A 16,349-nucleotide genomic window follows, 5' to 3' on the forward strand; every position below is an offset into this window, starting at 1 on the left:
ACATGAAGGCTGTTATCATTTGTGACCCGCCTCTGGAGGTTTGGTCCTGATGTACTGTAGGCAGTCCTCAAAATGCGCTAGAGGGCTAAATACTTTTTTCATGTTACAGCTGTACGAAAATTGAAGTTGTGAAGAACCAACTCAATATAACAGTTATAGGATCACTTAATAGTCATATTTTGTCATCAAAAGTCCATGTCCTGTGAGAAGTGTGAACAGCTCTGAATCTTTGAAGCCCTTTTTCTCTGAAAAGTGATTTCAGGTGTACCAACATTCACAGAAGAATATATTCTGAAAATATTTGCAGATTTTAATGAATGGCATCATTTGAAAGCTTACAATTTACACTTTCATAATCTGTAAAAAAAAAAAAACTGAAAAATGATCTTGCCCTTCATCAAGACCAAACCTCCAGTGGTCGTCACATTTTTGAGAAAACAGTAGCATTAATAATAATGATAATAATAATAATACATTTTATTTGTATAGCGCTTTTCAAAAACCCAAAGTCGCATTACAGAGGCAAAAGGAGCAAAAGGACTCAAAACAAACATGGAACAGGCAACAGACAACAAACAAGGCAGAGACATTCAACAGCAGGAGCATGAAAAACAGCACAGACAATGGCAGGATGGCTGGGGCAGGTGGGAGACAGAGGGAGGGCTGGGGCAGGTGGGAGACAGAGGGAGGGCTGGGGCAGGTGGGAGACAGAGGGAGGGCCGGGGGGCCGAGGGAGAGAGGGGCAGGGGCCCAGGAGGTGGTCAAGGGCAGGGAAGGTCGTAGGCTAGGGAGAAGAGGTAGGTCTTTAGCCGGGATTTGAAAATGGGAAGTGAAGGTGAGTCTCTGACAGGCTGGGGGAGAGAGGTCCATAGTCGGGGTGCTGCTCTGGAGAATGCTCCATGTCTATAGGTTTTGAGTTTGGATGAGGGTACAGTGAGGGTGAGAGTGGAGGAGGATCGGAGGACTCGGGTGGGGTGGTGGGGGATGAGGTCAGACAGGTAAGGGGGGGCCAGGTGGTGGAGAGCTTTGCAGGTGAGGATGAGTATTTTGAAGTTGATGCGTTGTTTGATGGGGAGCCAGTGGAGAGTGAGGAGGACAAGGGCGATGTGTTCACGGGACCGGGTGTGGGTAAGCAGGCGGGCAGCAGAGTTTTGGACCATCTGGAGTCTATGGAGGGAATGGGAGGGAATGCCAGTGAGGAGGGAGTTGCAGTAGTCGAGGCGGGAGGGGATGAAGGCGTTGATGAGGGAGAGGGGCTGCCTGCGGTGATGTTCAGACTGCAGACGGGACAGGAGACGCCCGTGTACATATAGAGTCTGCCTGGATTATTCCACCGGTTCTGCATGTCCAGTACTGTCGGGTGAAGTGTTTAGGAGCACTCACCCTTCTCATTTCAATCTTCAATGTCAATGTAAAATAAAATGACTGGGTTTGAAAAGGGTTGGGCACGTTGGGTGTAAATAATGGACACCAGACCAGGGGTGAAGATGCACTCAATGGTATGTATTGCATAAGGGAATGTGCATACGAGACACCATTAAGCCACAAGGCCAAGGGACACGTATGTTGCCAAAGAAATGAAAGGATCAAAACCAGAGCTAGAACCCAAAAGATTGACTGACCAACTATTCAACCAAACAAAACCGCCTATCTGAATATTCTGGGACTGCGACGGGACTGCGGCCGAAGCCAGATCCCCACTCACGATGCCGTTCTGGACGCTGAAGCCGAGCTGGAACTTGAGGTCGGGCCTCTTGATCAGGACGGTGGTGACGGGGGGGCAACTCACGATGCTCAGCTTCACCTGCACATGGCTCTTCAGACCCTGGGAGGGGAGCACGGAGAACATGAGCCCAGTCTCTCGCGTGTGTGGGGCAGAGAGAGAATATCCTGCGGCTACCACACCCATTAGTGAGCAGGACAGAGAAGCTGCAGCCGCTGACCGACATGCTGATGGCGCTCGATACATTACATTACGCTATATTACATTACAGTCATTTAGCAGGTGCTTTTATCCAAAGCTACTTACAATAATAGCATTTAACGTAGGTAGTCAATGTACTACTGCTCGCCAGAACTCACTAGTGAATCTCCCCTCCAAACAAGTGACTAAGAGCACAATGTGGTGCTGAAGCCAAGTGCAGCAAAATATAAATACAATAGGTGCTTAAGAGGGAGGATCGTTGTAGTACTTCTTGAAGAGGTGAGTTTAGAGCCTGCAGCGAAAGATTGGCAGCGACTCTGCTGTCCTGACGTCAGTGGGCAGTTCATTCCACCACTGCGGGGCCAGGACAGAGAAGAGCCGTGACCGTATCATTCGACCGCAGAGGCCTCGGGGAGGGGGGGGCGGGGGGGGGTAGCAGAGCCTGCTGCCCGCGTACCTTGATGATGCCCTGGCAGGTGGCCAGGGGAAGCCCCACCAGGCTGGTGTCGTTGATGGACATGATCTGGTCCCCGACGCTGAGCTTCCCGGAGCGGGCGGCAGGGCCGCTGTTCAGCATGTTGGCCAGGATCACGGTGGGCAGGATGGAGCCCCAGCCGGACTCCACGATCACCACCCCCAGGCTCTCTCCTTTCTGCTTCTCCAGGTGCAGCTGGAAGGTGAACAGAGGAAGAGAGGAAATCTTAAAGGTCTTTACATTTAAGGTATGAGGAAATGCTGTCAGTAATGCTTTTATCACCGGAAGCAGTCTGTACTTTTGCAAACCGGAAGGGTAATAGTCCTAGGCTGAGTTTCCCAGAGGCATCGTAGCGCTACGTTCATCGTAGCGCTATGATGAACGCCATAGCTTACGATGAACGTAGCGCTACGATGCCTCTGGGAAACTCAGCCCTGAGCTTTAAGATAAAAATGAACTTAAGCATAAAAGCTTTTACCAGTGAGTTTAATACATATTCCATGAATATCATCATCTACTGCTTGGTACAGTAGCTTCCTGGTCTGCACTGCCTGCCATCAAAACTCAATCTTGTGTATAAAGTGAGTATCACACCTCTTTACAGTTGTCTGAGTTTGAGAAATGGATGAGGTCGTCATTGTACATTTCCTGGGAATTGATGATGTCACTGTATTGTTTCTGACTCAGGTCCTTGGGGTTGATCCCATTGGCTCGGAGGAATTCTCGGTAGGCCACGCTGAAAGCCTGACCGATGGATTGTGCAATGAGTTGTGCCTGCGAGAAGGGAAGGGTTGGTTGGGGAAAACTACTCAACGTAAAGTAAAGGCTACTCCAGCAGACGACAATACAGAGATGAGAGAGAACACACAGGTTAATGTGACCAACCAAGATGACAAATCATTACGCATTCAATACAATCACAGTGCTAGACATGTAACAGATCTGGTCCTTAAAAATATTTGGTTATGTTTCTGTCAAGGGGATGCTGGGTTGGGGGGAGGGCACAAGGGAAGGGAGATATGTTGGAATTATTTCAAATGATATTTTAAAGGATAGATAGATAGATAGATAGATAGATAGATAGATAGATAGATAGATAGATAGATAGATAGATAGATAGATGGATGGATGGATGGACAGATAGACAGACGATCAGAAGCTACCAATACTCACATCCTCAGATTCAAAGATGTAGCAGATCATCCTATACTGTCTGTTACCCTCTGACGTGGAGAGAGGAGCCTCAGTGCAGTCTTGAGAAGTAGCCTGAGACATTCGCCTCCGGGCCATCAGCACCACAATGCTCCCAATGTCAGCAATATAGGAGATAGTGCGGAGGGCGCTGTCCATCATAGTTTCCTGTTTGAATAAGAGACATACATAAAGAGGGATTAACATCATTGTGCACAATCCACAGACTTATCTCTCCAGTTCTTACTGGACTAAGAGAGCTGACATTTACAGACCTGTGTGTCAGCATTCAGCACTTTCACCGCCTTAGTGGATATGAAGAGGTCCACTTCTGTCACCATCTGAGAATCTTCATCTTGGCTCTACAGAACAGCAGAACCCGAGTAAATAATATAAACCATGCAAGATCACCACCGTGTGGCTCAAACGTGCACTGCAATTGTAGCTGGCGTCAAAACAAACATGCTGCAGTAAAGCTGTGTTTCTACAAATTGCTTTAAAAACACTTTTTAAAAGCATTATTACTTTTTTAAATGGAAGAACAGCCCCTGCCCCCCAAGTGCTATACCTTAACACAGTTGACAGCTTCCTGCGCCTGTGTCATGCGAATGGCTTTGGACGGGTTCTTGTCAGACAGCACCTGGGTGCAGCCAAGGTAGTTAGCAGCAAAGATGATCCCATCAATCAGATCTTCAGGCTCACAGGGACCTGGGACTGTGAAACAACCAAAAAATGTCAAAGTTAATAAATTGTGCATCAGGCAGATACTGTAGCATATATGGAATCAATAAATCACATGAAGAGAAGTGCTCCGTACCGTCCACAAAGCTGGGAAAAGAGGCCTTTTCCTGTGTTTGCTGAAGAGAAATGATACATCCATTAGTGACCAGCTGGTTCAGTTCACATTCTGAGAGGAAAGATCCGCACACTGATTTCAGAAATCGGTGTGCGGATCTTTCCTCTCTTCTCACGTATGTACAGTACTCCAAGACCCAGCACCTGGCCTACTAAGGTTGGATGTGCGCACAGCTCTTTTGCCTTTTTGTCAGTTCACATTCTAGACAGATGGATCAAAAGCCATGCATGTTCTGTATTGTGAACTGCAGCAATGGTCACCTCCAGCTGGTTGCTGCCCTCCTCTGGCGCCTTCGTCTCTGGACACGGAGGGGTCCGGGTCTGCTCTGGGACGTCCTGAGAGGTCAGAGGGGTCCGGGTCTGCTCTGGGACGTCCTGAGAGGTCAGAGGGGTCCGGGTCTGCTCTGGGACATCCTGAGAGGTCAGAGGGGTCCGGGTCTGCTCTGGGACGTCCTGAGAGGTCAGAGGGGTCCGGGTCTGCTCTGGGACGTCCTGAGAGGTCAGAGGGGTCCGGGTCTGCTCTGGGACGTCCTGAGAGGTCAAAGGGGTCCGGGTCTGCTCTGGGACGTCCTGAGAGGTCTGTTACAAAGCGAGGAGAGATCACGCGTTCAGATGTGAGCAGACATACGGTACGATACAGAAAAGGTAGCCTCATGAGACCATCCTGATCGAGCGAGCTCACGTTCACTTTCTCTCCGCAGATCAGTCTGTCTTTCTCCCGATCCTAAACGATTTCAATGGACGGGAGTACTGACAGATTAACTCCCTCAGTCAATCAGCGTAACAAAACTTTTGCCAAATCCGAACGTTTTGTTATCGCGATAACGAACGTTTTTTTATCGCGATTACGTTTGTTATCGCTTTTCCTCCGAGAAACTCTAGTGCACACTCTTGTTTAAATGTTGTGAGTCTATTTTTGCAATAACTGCACTTATGCCTGTGTTTATTCTACTAACGTTAACGTTACCGCTCGTTGCTTGGCAGACCGTTTTCCACAGGAACCAATCCGAGGTTACGTTCTACTGGGGGAGGAGGGAGGGGGGGGGGGAACAGTCAGGACCAGTCCATGATTGGCCCGGGCGAAACAAAATTGGAGAGAAATCGTTCAAGATAGGGGGACTGATCTGCGGAGAGAAACTGAAAGTGAACTTGTGAGATCAAGATAGTCTCAAACGCCCTGTCAGCTACCTGTTCCTGTTTCTCTGCCCACAGCGGTCTGTCCGCGGACGGCTCCCTCTGCTGCTCTGTGATGTGGTGCACGGTCACAGCCTGGGGCGGGTGGGCCGCTCTGGACCGGCTCTTCTGGCCGTTTGGGGGCTCCAGGGTGGGTCTTGGAGGACCCTCCCTGCGCTGCTGGGACTGGGGGGTGTGGGTCTTGGTCTTGGTCTGGGTCTTGGTCTGGGGGTTGTGGGTCTTGGTCTGCGTCTGGGTTTTGGTCTGGGACTGAGTGTGACTGGGGGGAGGGTGTGATCTTCCCCCGCCAGTCCGAGGTTTGGTCCTGATGGCGGACGGTTTGCGGCTCCTCTGGGGTTCTGGGCTGGGGCGAGTGGCGCCGCTTGCACCCACTTTGATCTCCGATGCCGTCCGCTCAATGTCCTCGCCTGTTCCCGTCCGGCCCCTTGCCTTGCTCTGCTGCTTCTCTCTCTCCCTGGCGCTCCTGGCGGTCAGCTCAGCCGCCGGCTTCCGGCGCCTCTCCGGGACGCCACAGTTCCTGGCGGAGGAGTAGACCTCGTTAGCCTCTCTCACCCCGTCATCCTCTTCTCCCTCCCTCATCCTCTCGCTCCTCTTCTCCTGCTGCTTGGCTGAGGTCGGCCCCTGAACTTTGCCGTGCTTTGCGTTGTCCTCCGTGCACGCTGCCCCACTCTGCTCCGCCTCTCTCTCCTCCATCCCGTCGGGGAAATATCCACGCTCCTGGCCCTCCTCCGCTGCCTTGTCCTGGTCTCCGGCGCCAGTGGGACGCAGGGGGCCAAGCTGACGGTCTGAGCGCCGAGGCCCTCCGTCCGGCTGTCGTCCCACACATGTCTCGGTGCCGTGGTGAGGCCCGGGTTGGTAGCGGTCGGCGGCATCTTGGTCTCCCTCCGCCGCCGCACGGCCACCGTCCTCGGCGGGGTAGCGGGCGTAGTACGTCATGTCCATGCCCTTTTCGTCTGCGCGCAGAACCTCGTGGTAGTCCTGCTCCACGTCGGAACCCACGTTGTCATACTCGGAGCAGGTGTCGTCATCGTCCGCGCCGTCGGGACTGCCGTTGAAGCTGAGAGAGCGCAAGCTGGCGGGGTCGGGAGGGGTCAGGCAGACGCCGTTTTTGTCCAGCTCCTTGCTGTCGCGGTGTTGTTGGCGCTTGGGGCTTTCGCTCCTCAAATCCTGCGGTTCCTTGCCCGGTTCTTCCGTGGAACAGGGACCGGGAGCAGGGCAGGATAGGGAACTGGGGCCCATTATTCTGGTAATGGTCCCAGGCCTCTTTCCATGAGCCATAGTTGGCCCCACAATCCGACTATATCCTCAGTCCTGCAGGAAATCATGGAAATATTGCACAAATTAGATAATAAATAAATAATCTGTGTACTTGCTTGAATCTGTGTACCATGTACTCGCCTTGTATGAATAGACTACACAATCCTATATCGGGGTTACAGGGAACATACACTTCCATAGAGATTTTACTAAATTAATATTGTAACTAGCATCTCTTCTCTACCCTACCTAAGACCTGAGTATAGCCTATTACCCATCACACACCGTCAACATACGCACTAACACAGGAGCTGTCCATAGTGCTGAACTGTACAATTGCGTGACTCTTGGGCAATTATTATTTACAGGGGGCTTTGTCCTGAAACCTCTGACGCTGCAGATGCAGCAATGGTGAATGTAGAATATTCTCACGACGGATTTTCTTTCTGAGCATTCTAAATAATCAGATGATAATCCATTACGCCAAACTTTTGCCGCAACTGCAGGGGGTACTGTAAGTACACGGTTACTAATCCCACACAAGTGTACAGGCACATTCATCTCTATATCTCCTTGTCCCGCACCCTCTGATATAATTATATTTAATCTTGATGTATCCCCCGTTTTCTGGATAATTATGGTTTTATCAGATACATGGTCACATATTAAAATGTATTTCACGACCTTGGTTTTAATGATTTCTCATTGAGATTGCACCATGCGTGTAGCGTTTGATCAGGATCAACATTGTTCCTTAAGGGGTCTTGCAATTATTGTGCCACAGACACATCTTCATCTTGGGGACATTAGATAAGACGGGTGGCAAGCTAAATGTGGCCACACATAAATTAAAATGCCCGATACATTCATATCAAATAAATACATGCGACTTACCAGCATCGACTGATTTAGGTCCTTTTAAGCGCTTTCTTAGGTCCGATCACAGAGATTGCCCCGGAATCTGGTGAATTTTAAAGAAAAGGCTCACAGCCCTGGAACGTGTGTAGAAATGCACGTCTCTATTCAAGCTCTTCCATGGACGGTCGGCAGCCCACCAGAAGAGATGTCGTGGCCCATGCACTGAGAAAGCCTACCGGTCCATTTTAGGGAAGAAATCAGAGATTATTTTTTTTGATGCAATACTAGTTATAATAGGCTAATTGGCATGGGGTAAGTAGATCAGAATTCATCATTCTAGACCATGTTGCAGATCAAGATAAAATTAGAAATGTATTTTTCAAAAAACACAAATCACATGCATATAGATAAAATGTTAGTGGTCTTGGACATGAATTATGAAGATCAAATTAATGGTGAATATGTCTCATAGAGAACAAATTCTCTGCCATTCAAACCTCACAAAAAAATCCAACAAAAATAATAGGCTCAAACTGACTAGAATCGATCCATTAGTGATCCATTGTTCTAGTCTCTTTGCATGAAACTCATGCTCGATTGCTTCAGTCTTTTGAGCGCACTCTGCTCGGTGCCTGTAGCAGAAGTCAATATGGGACCAATCAAAACATCCAGTAAAATGAACAATTTCTAACTGTGACATTCGATTCTACTATCACTTAAAAAGGTAACATATTGTAGGTTGAGGTTGGCTGGAGTAAATCGCTTATTAGCTAGCTACTAGTTCACACAATTCAGTTAGCTTGCTAGCTAACTGTATAGCGAACGTTATTTTGACATAACCAATATTCCTCATAACATGCATCTTTTTTTCAGGATGAGATATGAAATGGCCAGCAACTCACTCCATCCGTAGACAGTTTTTCCCTGACAGAACCTGGAGCTTCAGACATTATGGCTGAGAGACTCAACACCAACGAAGCAAAACACAAGAGAAGTCTATCAGTCACAAAGAGGAAAGGAGGCTTGAAAGACAGAAAGAGCAGCAGTGCTGGAACAAGCCTCATCACCTCTTTCTTCAACAATGCCCCGCCGCCTAAATTTGCTTGTCCTTTGTGTGGTGAGTTGGTCCCAAGATTTCACATAAATGAACACATTGATACACAGTGTCAAAACTTCCAAAGGGAACTCAACAGTGATGATGCTGTTTCGGCCAGTTACAGTGCTGCTTCGAAGTTGGCACCATTGTCACCAGAAAAGAGACCCCCTTTGGCCCCAGATCGGGACACAACAGCATGCTGTCCAAAGGAAGACAAGGAAGAGACCAAGACCAGCCCTTATTTCAAAAAGCAGAGTACTTCTCAGCATGCTTCACGGGAGGTGAGCAAAACGACTGTGGTCAGGACTATTGACCTGGGGAGCCTGTCCTCTAAGCTGTCCAGAAAGGGCCTGAAGTCCCTTGATGGCTCCCGGTCAACAAGTTTGGTCGACAGGCTTTCTCCAGAGAGGGGGAGGAGCTCTGAGGAGCCGAGCAGTTCACAGAAGGAAAATGACTTGCCCCAGGTGGTTGCAGAAGACAAGAAAGCATGCGTACTGGCCACTATTGAGCCAAGAAGTGCTACTAAAGTAGAAAGTCCTAGTACATCGAAGGAACATGAAGAATCCCAGTCAGGGCGTCTCCCTCCAGGTGTTCGTCTGGCTCCAAAGACCAGACTAAAGAGGAAGAAGGCCGAGGCCTCCGAAGATGGCAGTAAAACCCAGAAGAAGACCTCGGTCCTCGGTAAGAAAGGTAGATATGAGGAGAAGAAGAGTGGCGAGCCGGTCAAGTTTCTGTCCAATGACAACAAGCCCTTAACAGGGACGGCTGAGGGTGACCAACAAAGCACAGACCCCCGTGGCGTTCTGTCGAAGGGCGACGCAGAGGAGGAGTCTGGCGCCGGAGACTCTGCGGCGCCAGAGGGTAGCGGTCTGACAGGGGAGGAAGAGGAGGAGGGGGGGGGCGCCAAGGGAGGAGGGGGCGGGGCCGAGTCACCGTGGTTACCCTACTACCTCCGTAACTTCGTGTCCGTGCTGGAGGCTGTGCTGGAGAACGGGGATGACCGGGCACTGTTCAACCAGGAGGACCTCGCCGCCATACGCAGCTTTGAGAGGCTCTCGGGTACGTGGGGATCTGTTCCTCAGCAGGTCCATGTACTGTTACCATATGTAAAAACACAAAGATTCATTCTGTGACGTTTCGAGACAAAAGCTCTTCCTCGGACATAAACGCCTTCTTTGGCTCAAAACGTCACGGAATATATCTACTATATCGGAGCAGCAGTGTGCGGATTCCTTTGTTTTTCATGTTGTATTTTTCATCCAGCACCTGATCTAAAAATGTTGGATGTGCACGACTTTTCCGTCTACCCTGTATGGGTCATGTAGTGTCATGGCTAATATGGCTAAACATGTATTCCTCATTTTTTCCTCTTTTTTTTCCTCTTTTTCACAGTCCCTGGACAGAAGCTGTATGTGAGAATGTTCCAAAGGAAACTCAAATGGCTGCAGGTAAACAAACTGGACTATGGAGAAATTAGCGCCGATCTGAGACCTGTGGTTCAAGAGCTGGTTGACGGCGGCTTCCTGCAGACAGGTGAGTAAAGTTTGGGGTTGTCAGCTTTGGAAAGTCACTCAAAGTCATTCAAAGATCCACCTTTATTGTCAATTACCTTCCTTGTAAAAACCAGGTCAGGTCCAGCCTGGCTTATGTGCGTGGCTGGCTTGTTTCTGTTCAGGACTGGTAGGACGGAAGCTAGTCATGCCACTGAAATAGCTGTGAATTGAAATGACATTAAATAAAATCTGATAAATTAAGATAGGTCTTGTCGCCTGGACACATCAGTTCCAATGCTTCCAATGCTAATCCAGCCCAATAAGAGCAGGATAGCCAGTTAGCTCATGAGCTCACAACAACTTGCAGCAGCTTCCATAACATCAATGATAGCGGTTAGTGGCTAAAGCAGTTACACTGATGATAACATAGTCATCCCCACCGGGTCTTGAACCCCGATCTCCCGGGTGGGAGTCCAATGCTTTCACCGCTACTCTACTTGTGGAGGGAAGGAGTGTGGGTTGGGGTTAGAATAAGGGTTGGGGTTGGAACAGGATCTGACCTATAAGGCAAGGGGTAAAGGTCGGAGAGAAAGGATGAACATGTGGAGGTTTGGGGTATAGTCCCATAAAATCATCCCCATTGAACCCTGACCCCCCGGGTGGGAGTACTTATGCAGTGGAGATCGGCGGGTTGATTTTGGTGTCCTTCTTTATTTTGGTGTGCTGGGACTACTGCCTCTTGTGGTGCCAACAGAGAAATGCAGGCCAACATTGACCGGAGGGAGTGATAACCGGACAAACGCTATCCTAGGTGCGCTGGCTTACAGCCACACACATTTTTTTTTTTTTAACTGTTGTTCTGTGTTACAGACCGTGACCTCCAGGAGCTGGGGGAGGTTCTGGATCTGCTGCCTGCCCCAGAGCTCCGAGTCCTGGCTAAGACCTTCCACCTCGGTGGTCCTGGGACCCAGAAGCAGCAGCTGGTGGACAGTCTCCTCCGTCTGAGCAGACAGAAGTCTCTCTTTGCCCTGGCACCGGGTCAGAACAGCAGAGGGGCCGTCATCCTCAAAAGGTGACAATGACGCATTTATTGAATGTAGATGGAAGCACGGTTCTGGTCATACGTTATTGACGTTGCGTTCACTCCTAGAGGAATCCCTGTGTTATCCGCGCCTTTTGTCCTCTCTTTCGGACCTCGCAGGGCCAAGCAGCTGGCGGGGTCGTGCGTGCGTCTCCACCGCGGGCCCCGGGCCGTCTTCTCTCGGGTCCTCCTCCTGTTCTCCTTGACCGACACCATGGAGGAGGAGGAAACCGCCGGTGGCGGCCAGGGCCAGCTCTACACCATCCTGCTGGTCAACTCGGGCCGCCTGGCCTTCCCCGACTACAAGGTGCAGCGTGGCGCCAAGCTGTTCCAGGACAGAGAAGACCTCATCAGGTAGCGGTCAGATCTAACGGGTCATTGGTCACGGGGACGAGAGGCAGTAGCGTAGTTGACGCTGATCGTTTCGGTCACGTTTTCAGTCATTTCTAGCACGCGTTTGGTGTTGTACATTGTGGATGCACACATTCTGTTCATGGTGTATTGCCTCCCGTAGAGTGTTCAGTGAACACAGGCCCTAGAGTGTTCAATCATGCCATCCGTCATCATGTCAGGTACGAGGCGGCCGTGCGGTCGCTGCAGGAGGTGATCACGGCCGTGCAGGCAGGCCGCTGGGACGAGGCCCTGGGGCTTTACGCTTCTGCCAAGGCCGTCTGGCAGGAGCTGAGGAAGACACATGACCTCAGGTACGGCAGGGGACCTCGTTCATATTCATCCAACGGTGTTGTATAAAAGCCTCCCTGATGTCAAACCCAGGAGCAGGGCGGCTGTGGCTCAGGAGGTAGAGCGGGTTGTCCAATGGCCGCAGGGTCGGCGGTTCGAATCCCAGCTCCTCCTGTCCACATGTAGGAAGTGTCTTTGGGCATAACACTGAACCCCAGATTGCTCCCAATTAACAGGCTAGCATCTTACATGGCAGCTGCCGCCGTTGGTGTGTGAATGTGTGTGTGAGGAGGCGAATGAGAGGCCATCGTAAAGCGCTTTGGATAAAAGCGCTATAGAAGTGCAGTCCATTTACCAAACCCAGGCATGGCGGTGCTTGTTGACTGAGTGTTGAATTGCGTTTCTGTGTGGGCAGTCACCAGGAGAGCCTGCCCGTGTTCCTACGCTGCTTCACAGTGGGATGGACCTACACCCGTATCCTGTCCAGGGGCGTGGAGATCCTGCAGAGACTACGTCACTATGAGGTTTACAGACTTCACACATACATACCAGAGACGCGATTTGCACAGTATTTCTTGTTGTTGTGTATTATTAATTGAATGTGCGGCCACATGTTTGTGTTAGGAAGCAGTGAAGGAGCTGCGGTCCCTCCTGGGCCAGTCCGTATACTGTCCTGACAGCAGGGGGCGCTGGTGGGACAGGCTAGCGCTCAACCTACAGCAGCATCTCAAACAGCCTGAGCAGGTTAGTGTCACTCTTTCCAACCTATTTCAAAATACTAATGCCCTGCTGTGGTCCAAGCATTATCAAGGAATATATATTTTAGTCTCTTGTGGTGTGATTCCAGGCCATTGCAGCTATCAGGGAAGGGCTGTCGGACCCCCTGGTGCGGACTGGTCACCAGCTGTCCCTTCACCAGCGGGCCGTCAGGATGAAAGAGTCGGCTAGCTTCAAGAAGTACCGCCTGCAACTCCGAGACCTGCCCACCATCCATGTCGGGGATGTCACTCACGTGAGCCTGGCTAGAACGTCAAAAGGAGGATACCACCTCTTCAGAACCAAAAGTCCTATTTTGTGTGTGTGAAAATGGTGCTGATCTATCTTGGTCTGGGTCTGTTGGTGTCCAGGTGACTATCCGCGGGCAGCTGTTGCCTCATGAGGGAGGCACGGGGAAGTCTGTGTTCCTCATGCCGGCTGACGGGAGCGGAGGGCAGAGTGGCGAGTCGACGGTGATGTGTTCTGTGGAAGAGCTGTCAATCGCACACTACCGCCAGCAAGGCTTTGACCAAGGCACAGTAAATTGCTGCACTTCATTTTAAGATGTATATCTTTGTGCCTAATAATGTTGTTTATAATGTTTAATATTCACAGTGAATTTTGTTTTGAATCTATTCATCCTGCATAGGAATTCATGGAGAGGGATCCACGTTCTCTACTCTGTTTGGTCTCCTGTTATGGGACATTGTTTTCATGGAAGGGATTACAGATGTTTTCCGAAATCCCTACCAGGTAAACATGTCAGTACTTACTTACTTAATCCTCTTCATTGCTTGAGGAACATAAGGCTGCGACTAGCTGCTTCCATCTAGTCCTATCCTGTGCCCCAAGTAAGGCTAGATGTTTTCATTTCCGAGTATTACATTACAGTCATTTAGCAGACGCTTTTATCCAAAGCGACTAACAATAATTGCATTTAATGTAGGAAAAGCCAATGTACTACGACTTGCCAGAACTCACAAGTGCATCTTCTTTCTAAAACAAGAGCATAATCTAGTGCTGAAGGCAAAGTGCAAGAATAGCAATCGAAAATACAATAGGTGCTTAAGAGGGTTAGGGTTTGACCATGGCCTGGAGGTAGGAGGGGGCTGTTCCTTTAAATGCCCTGTAGGCTAGTGTCAGAGTTATAAACTGGATGTGAACTGCTACAGGGAGCCAGTGTAGGGAATGGAGAAGGGAAGTTGTGTGGGAGACCTTGGGGTGGTTGTATACTGTATATATGTCACAGTAGTACAGTATGTATGCCACATGCCCTTGTGTTCAACTGGATATCTTCAAAAAAGTGAGGGTCTGGCACCTCCTCTTTTTCAGACCTGTCCACTGGATCTCTTTACTGACTGTTTCTATGACAACCGGAGGGAGGCGATAGAGAGCCGTGTCCAGGTGATTCGCAAGGTGTCCATGGAGACGCTGCACAACTTCCTGTTTGAGGCCTGGGCTGCACAGGAAGGGCGCGTGTGCTCGCTGGTCAACTGGGAACGCTTCTCTTCTCTGGAACAGGCACAGGTAGCTACGAACCTCTGGGTGGAGGTCCATACAATAGATAACCCCTAGAGCATCCTGGGTGATTCAGATTCTCATATGTATATATATATATATGTCTCGCTGTACTTAATTGATCCCCAGGCGAAATTAAGAGTTAAACTAATTTTTTTGTTCCACGCCTGGGCAGAGTCTGGTTTCCTGTCTCGGAGGAGCCTTCCTGGGAGGGATGATCCTGCGGATGGCGAGGGACTACCGACACTGTCGTGGAGGTCTGCCTGACCTGGTGGTGTGGAACACCTCTGACCACAGCTACAAGGTGACTGACTGCAGTGACCTCTTCCAGTGGCGCCGCCCTGCTGGGCGACCCGGACACTTGTGTGCTGTGTCACTAATACACCGCACCATACTGTTGTATGTATCGTGTCCAAAGACAGTTTTCCTCTCGGGGACAATAAAGTTTTAAACTTTTAACTGGAGATGTTTGTCTTTGTCCCAGCTGGTGGAGGTGAAAGGGCCCAGTGACCGTCTGTCCCAGAAGCAGCAGATCTGGTTGGACGAGCTGCAGAGGCTGGGGGCCGACGTGGAGGTGTGTCACGTAACGGCCACAGGGGCCAGAAGCTCTCGTCTGGAACAGGACACACGCTAGCTGAGCCGCCTGTCATGGCTGTCGCTTCCTCTTCCAGGCTGTTGGCCTCTTCGAGATAGATTGTGTAGCATAACTGAAACTGCCTTTTGTCAGAATCCTTACATGAACTGCCACTCTCAGGGCGACCCGTTATCACTGAAACTGGCAATGCTGCAATTGTGCACTTTTCCCCTGAGGATCAGTAAAGTACTGTACATGACTTCAACTACTACTACTACTGGAAATCTGACTCGTCTATGAGATTGTCAGCTGAATGTTTGAGAAGTGTAAATTGCAGATTATGTTCTGAGAAAGAAACAACAGCTCATCCACACACCGCATTGCAAATTTTAAAATAGCTCTCCTAGTTCTCAATATTTCGATGTCTAATAACATAATAAAATCGAACGTTCATTTCTGTGGAAATTTCTGTCAAACTTTCAGGAGGGAGCGGTTCACCAGATTTGAGTGTGATGTATCATTTTTGTCCGTCTCTGAGAGATACAGTTTTCTGTTAGTTACCGGGGAATATTTATCAAGTGTGTCTCGAGTTATGGCCAATAACCTTTGGCAGAAATACAGCCAGTATGACGTCAGTCATACAGAACTTGTGGTGAGGATCTTACATGCTGCCGGAGGCTCTATGGGACATCTGCTCCAGGCGCTGGAGGCACGTGGCGCAGGCGCCCTGAGCGTGAGGAGAGAACGCCCCGCATAGGAGCCTGCATGGGAGGAGGAACAGACTCCCTGAGGCTAACCCTAACCCTGGGAAGAGGAACAGGCTCATGTCGGTCCGGTCACTACAGATGATCAGAAAGATGTGTGTCTGGATGTCCCTGTCACCACAGTCAGAGGTGGTGGTCACACTCCATGGAGTCGGCACAATCAGGAGGTCACATCACATGGAGTCACTACAGACAGAGGGGGTCATGCTACGTACATGGAGTCACCACAGTCAGTCATGCAACGTACATGGAGTCTGGTACCTGCGAGGCATGCCTGTGTGAGGACCTAGGAGGACGATTAGACTGCAGAAACAGGAAGGACATGCACCAGATTCAGGACACTAGTACGGAGTATAGCAAGCCCCTCTGGGGCCACTGCCCCTGCTGGTGAGGAGGTGTGCCGTGCTGGGAGGCTGAGCTATTTTCATCTTGTTGTGTTTGTTTAGGGCGGTTAATAGCTAGTGATGTTATTCATGTTACTTTAGTAAATGAAAAAATAATGACAGGACTACAGTTACTATAATTAGTACCCTGTGCACAATCAGTACAATTTCATAGCAGACTGAAACTACTGGACTTCCTGCGGCAGCTGAAGTTCAACCTGCCAAAGCCAATGATGGAACACATATACA

General features: G+C 49.8%; 1 protein-coding gene across 1 annotated transcript; it reads left to right on the plus strand.

Annotated features, from left to right (window-relative positions):
- Nucleotides 1-8,705: 8,705 nt before the first annotated feature.
- On the plus strand, nucleotides 8,706-15,133 carry fan1 (FANCD2 and FANCI associated nuclease 1; the record flags this gene model as incomplete). The annotated part of the gene is made up of 13 exons (XM_084452430.1): nucleotides 8,706-9,909; nucleotides 10,243-10,383; nucleotides 11,214-11,415; nucleotides 11,545-11,778; nucleotides 11,997-12,128; nucleotides 12,521-12,629; nucleotides 12,730-12,849; nucleotides 12,953-13,117; nucleotides 13,233-13,395; nucleotides 13,511-13,614; nucleotides 14,194-14,388; nucleotides 14,555-14,683; nucleotides 14,864-15,133. 13 exons carry the CDS (start codon nucleotides 8,706-8,708, stop codon nucleotides 15,011-15,013), a joined length of 3,048 nt encoding a protein of 1,015 aa, XP_084308556.1. The 3' UTR covers nucleotides 15,014-15,133.
- Between the last annotated feature and the right edge of the window lie 1,216 nt (nucleotides 15,134-16,349).

The sequence above is a fragment of the Borostomias antarcticus genome, assembly GCF_949987555.1.
Source record: "Borostomias antarcticus genome assembly, chromosome: 18".
NCBI lineage: Eukaryota > Metazoa > Chordata > Actinopteri > Stomiiformes > Stomiidae > Borostomias > Borostomias antarcticus.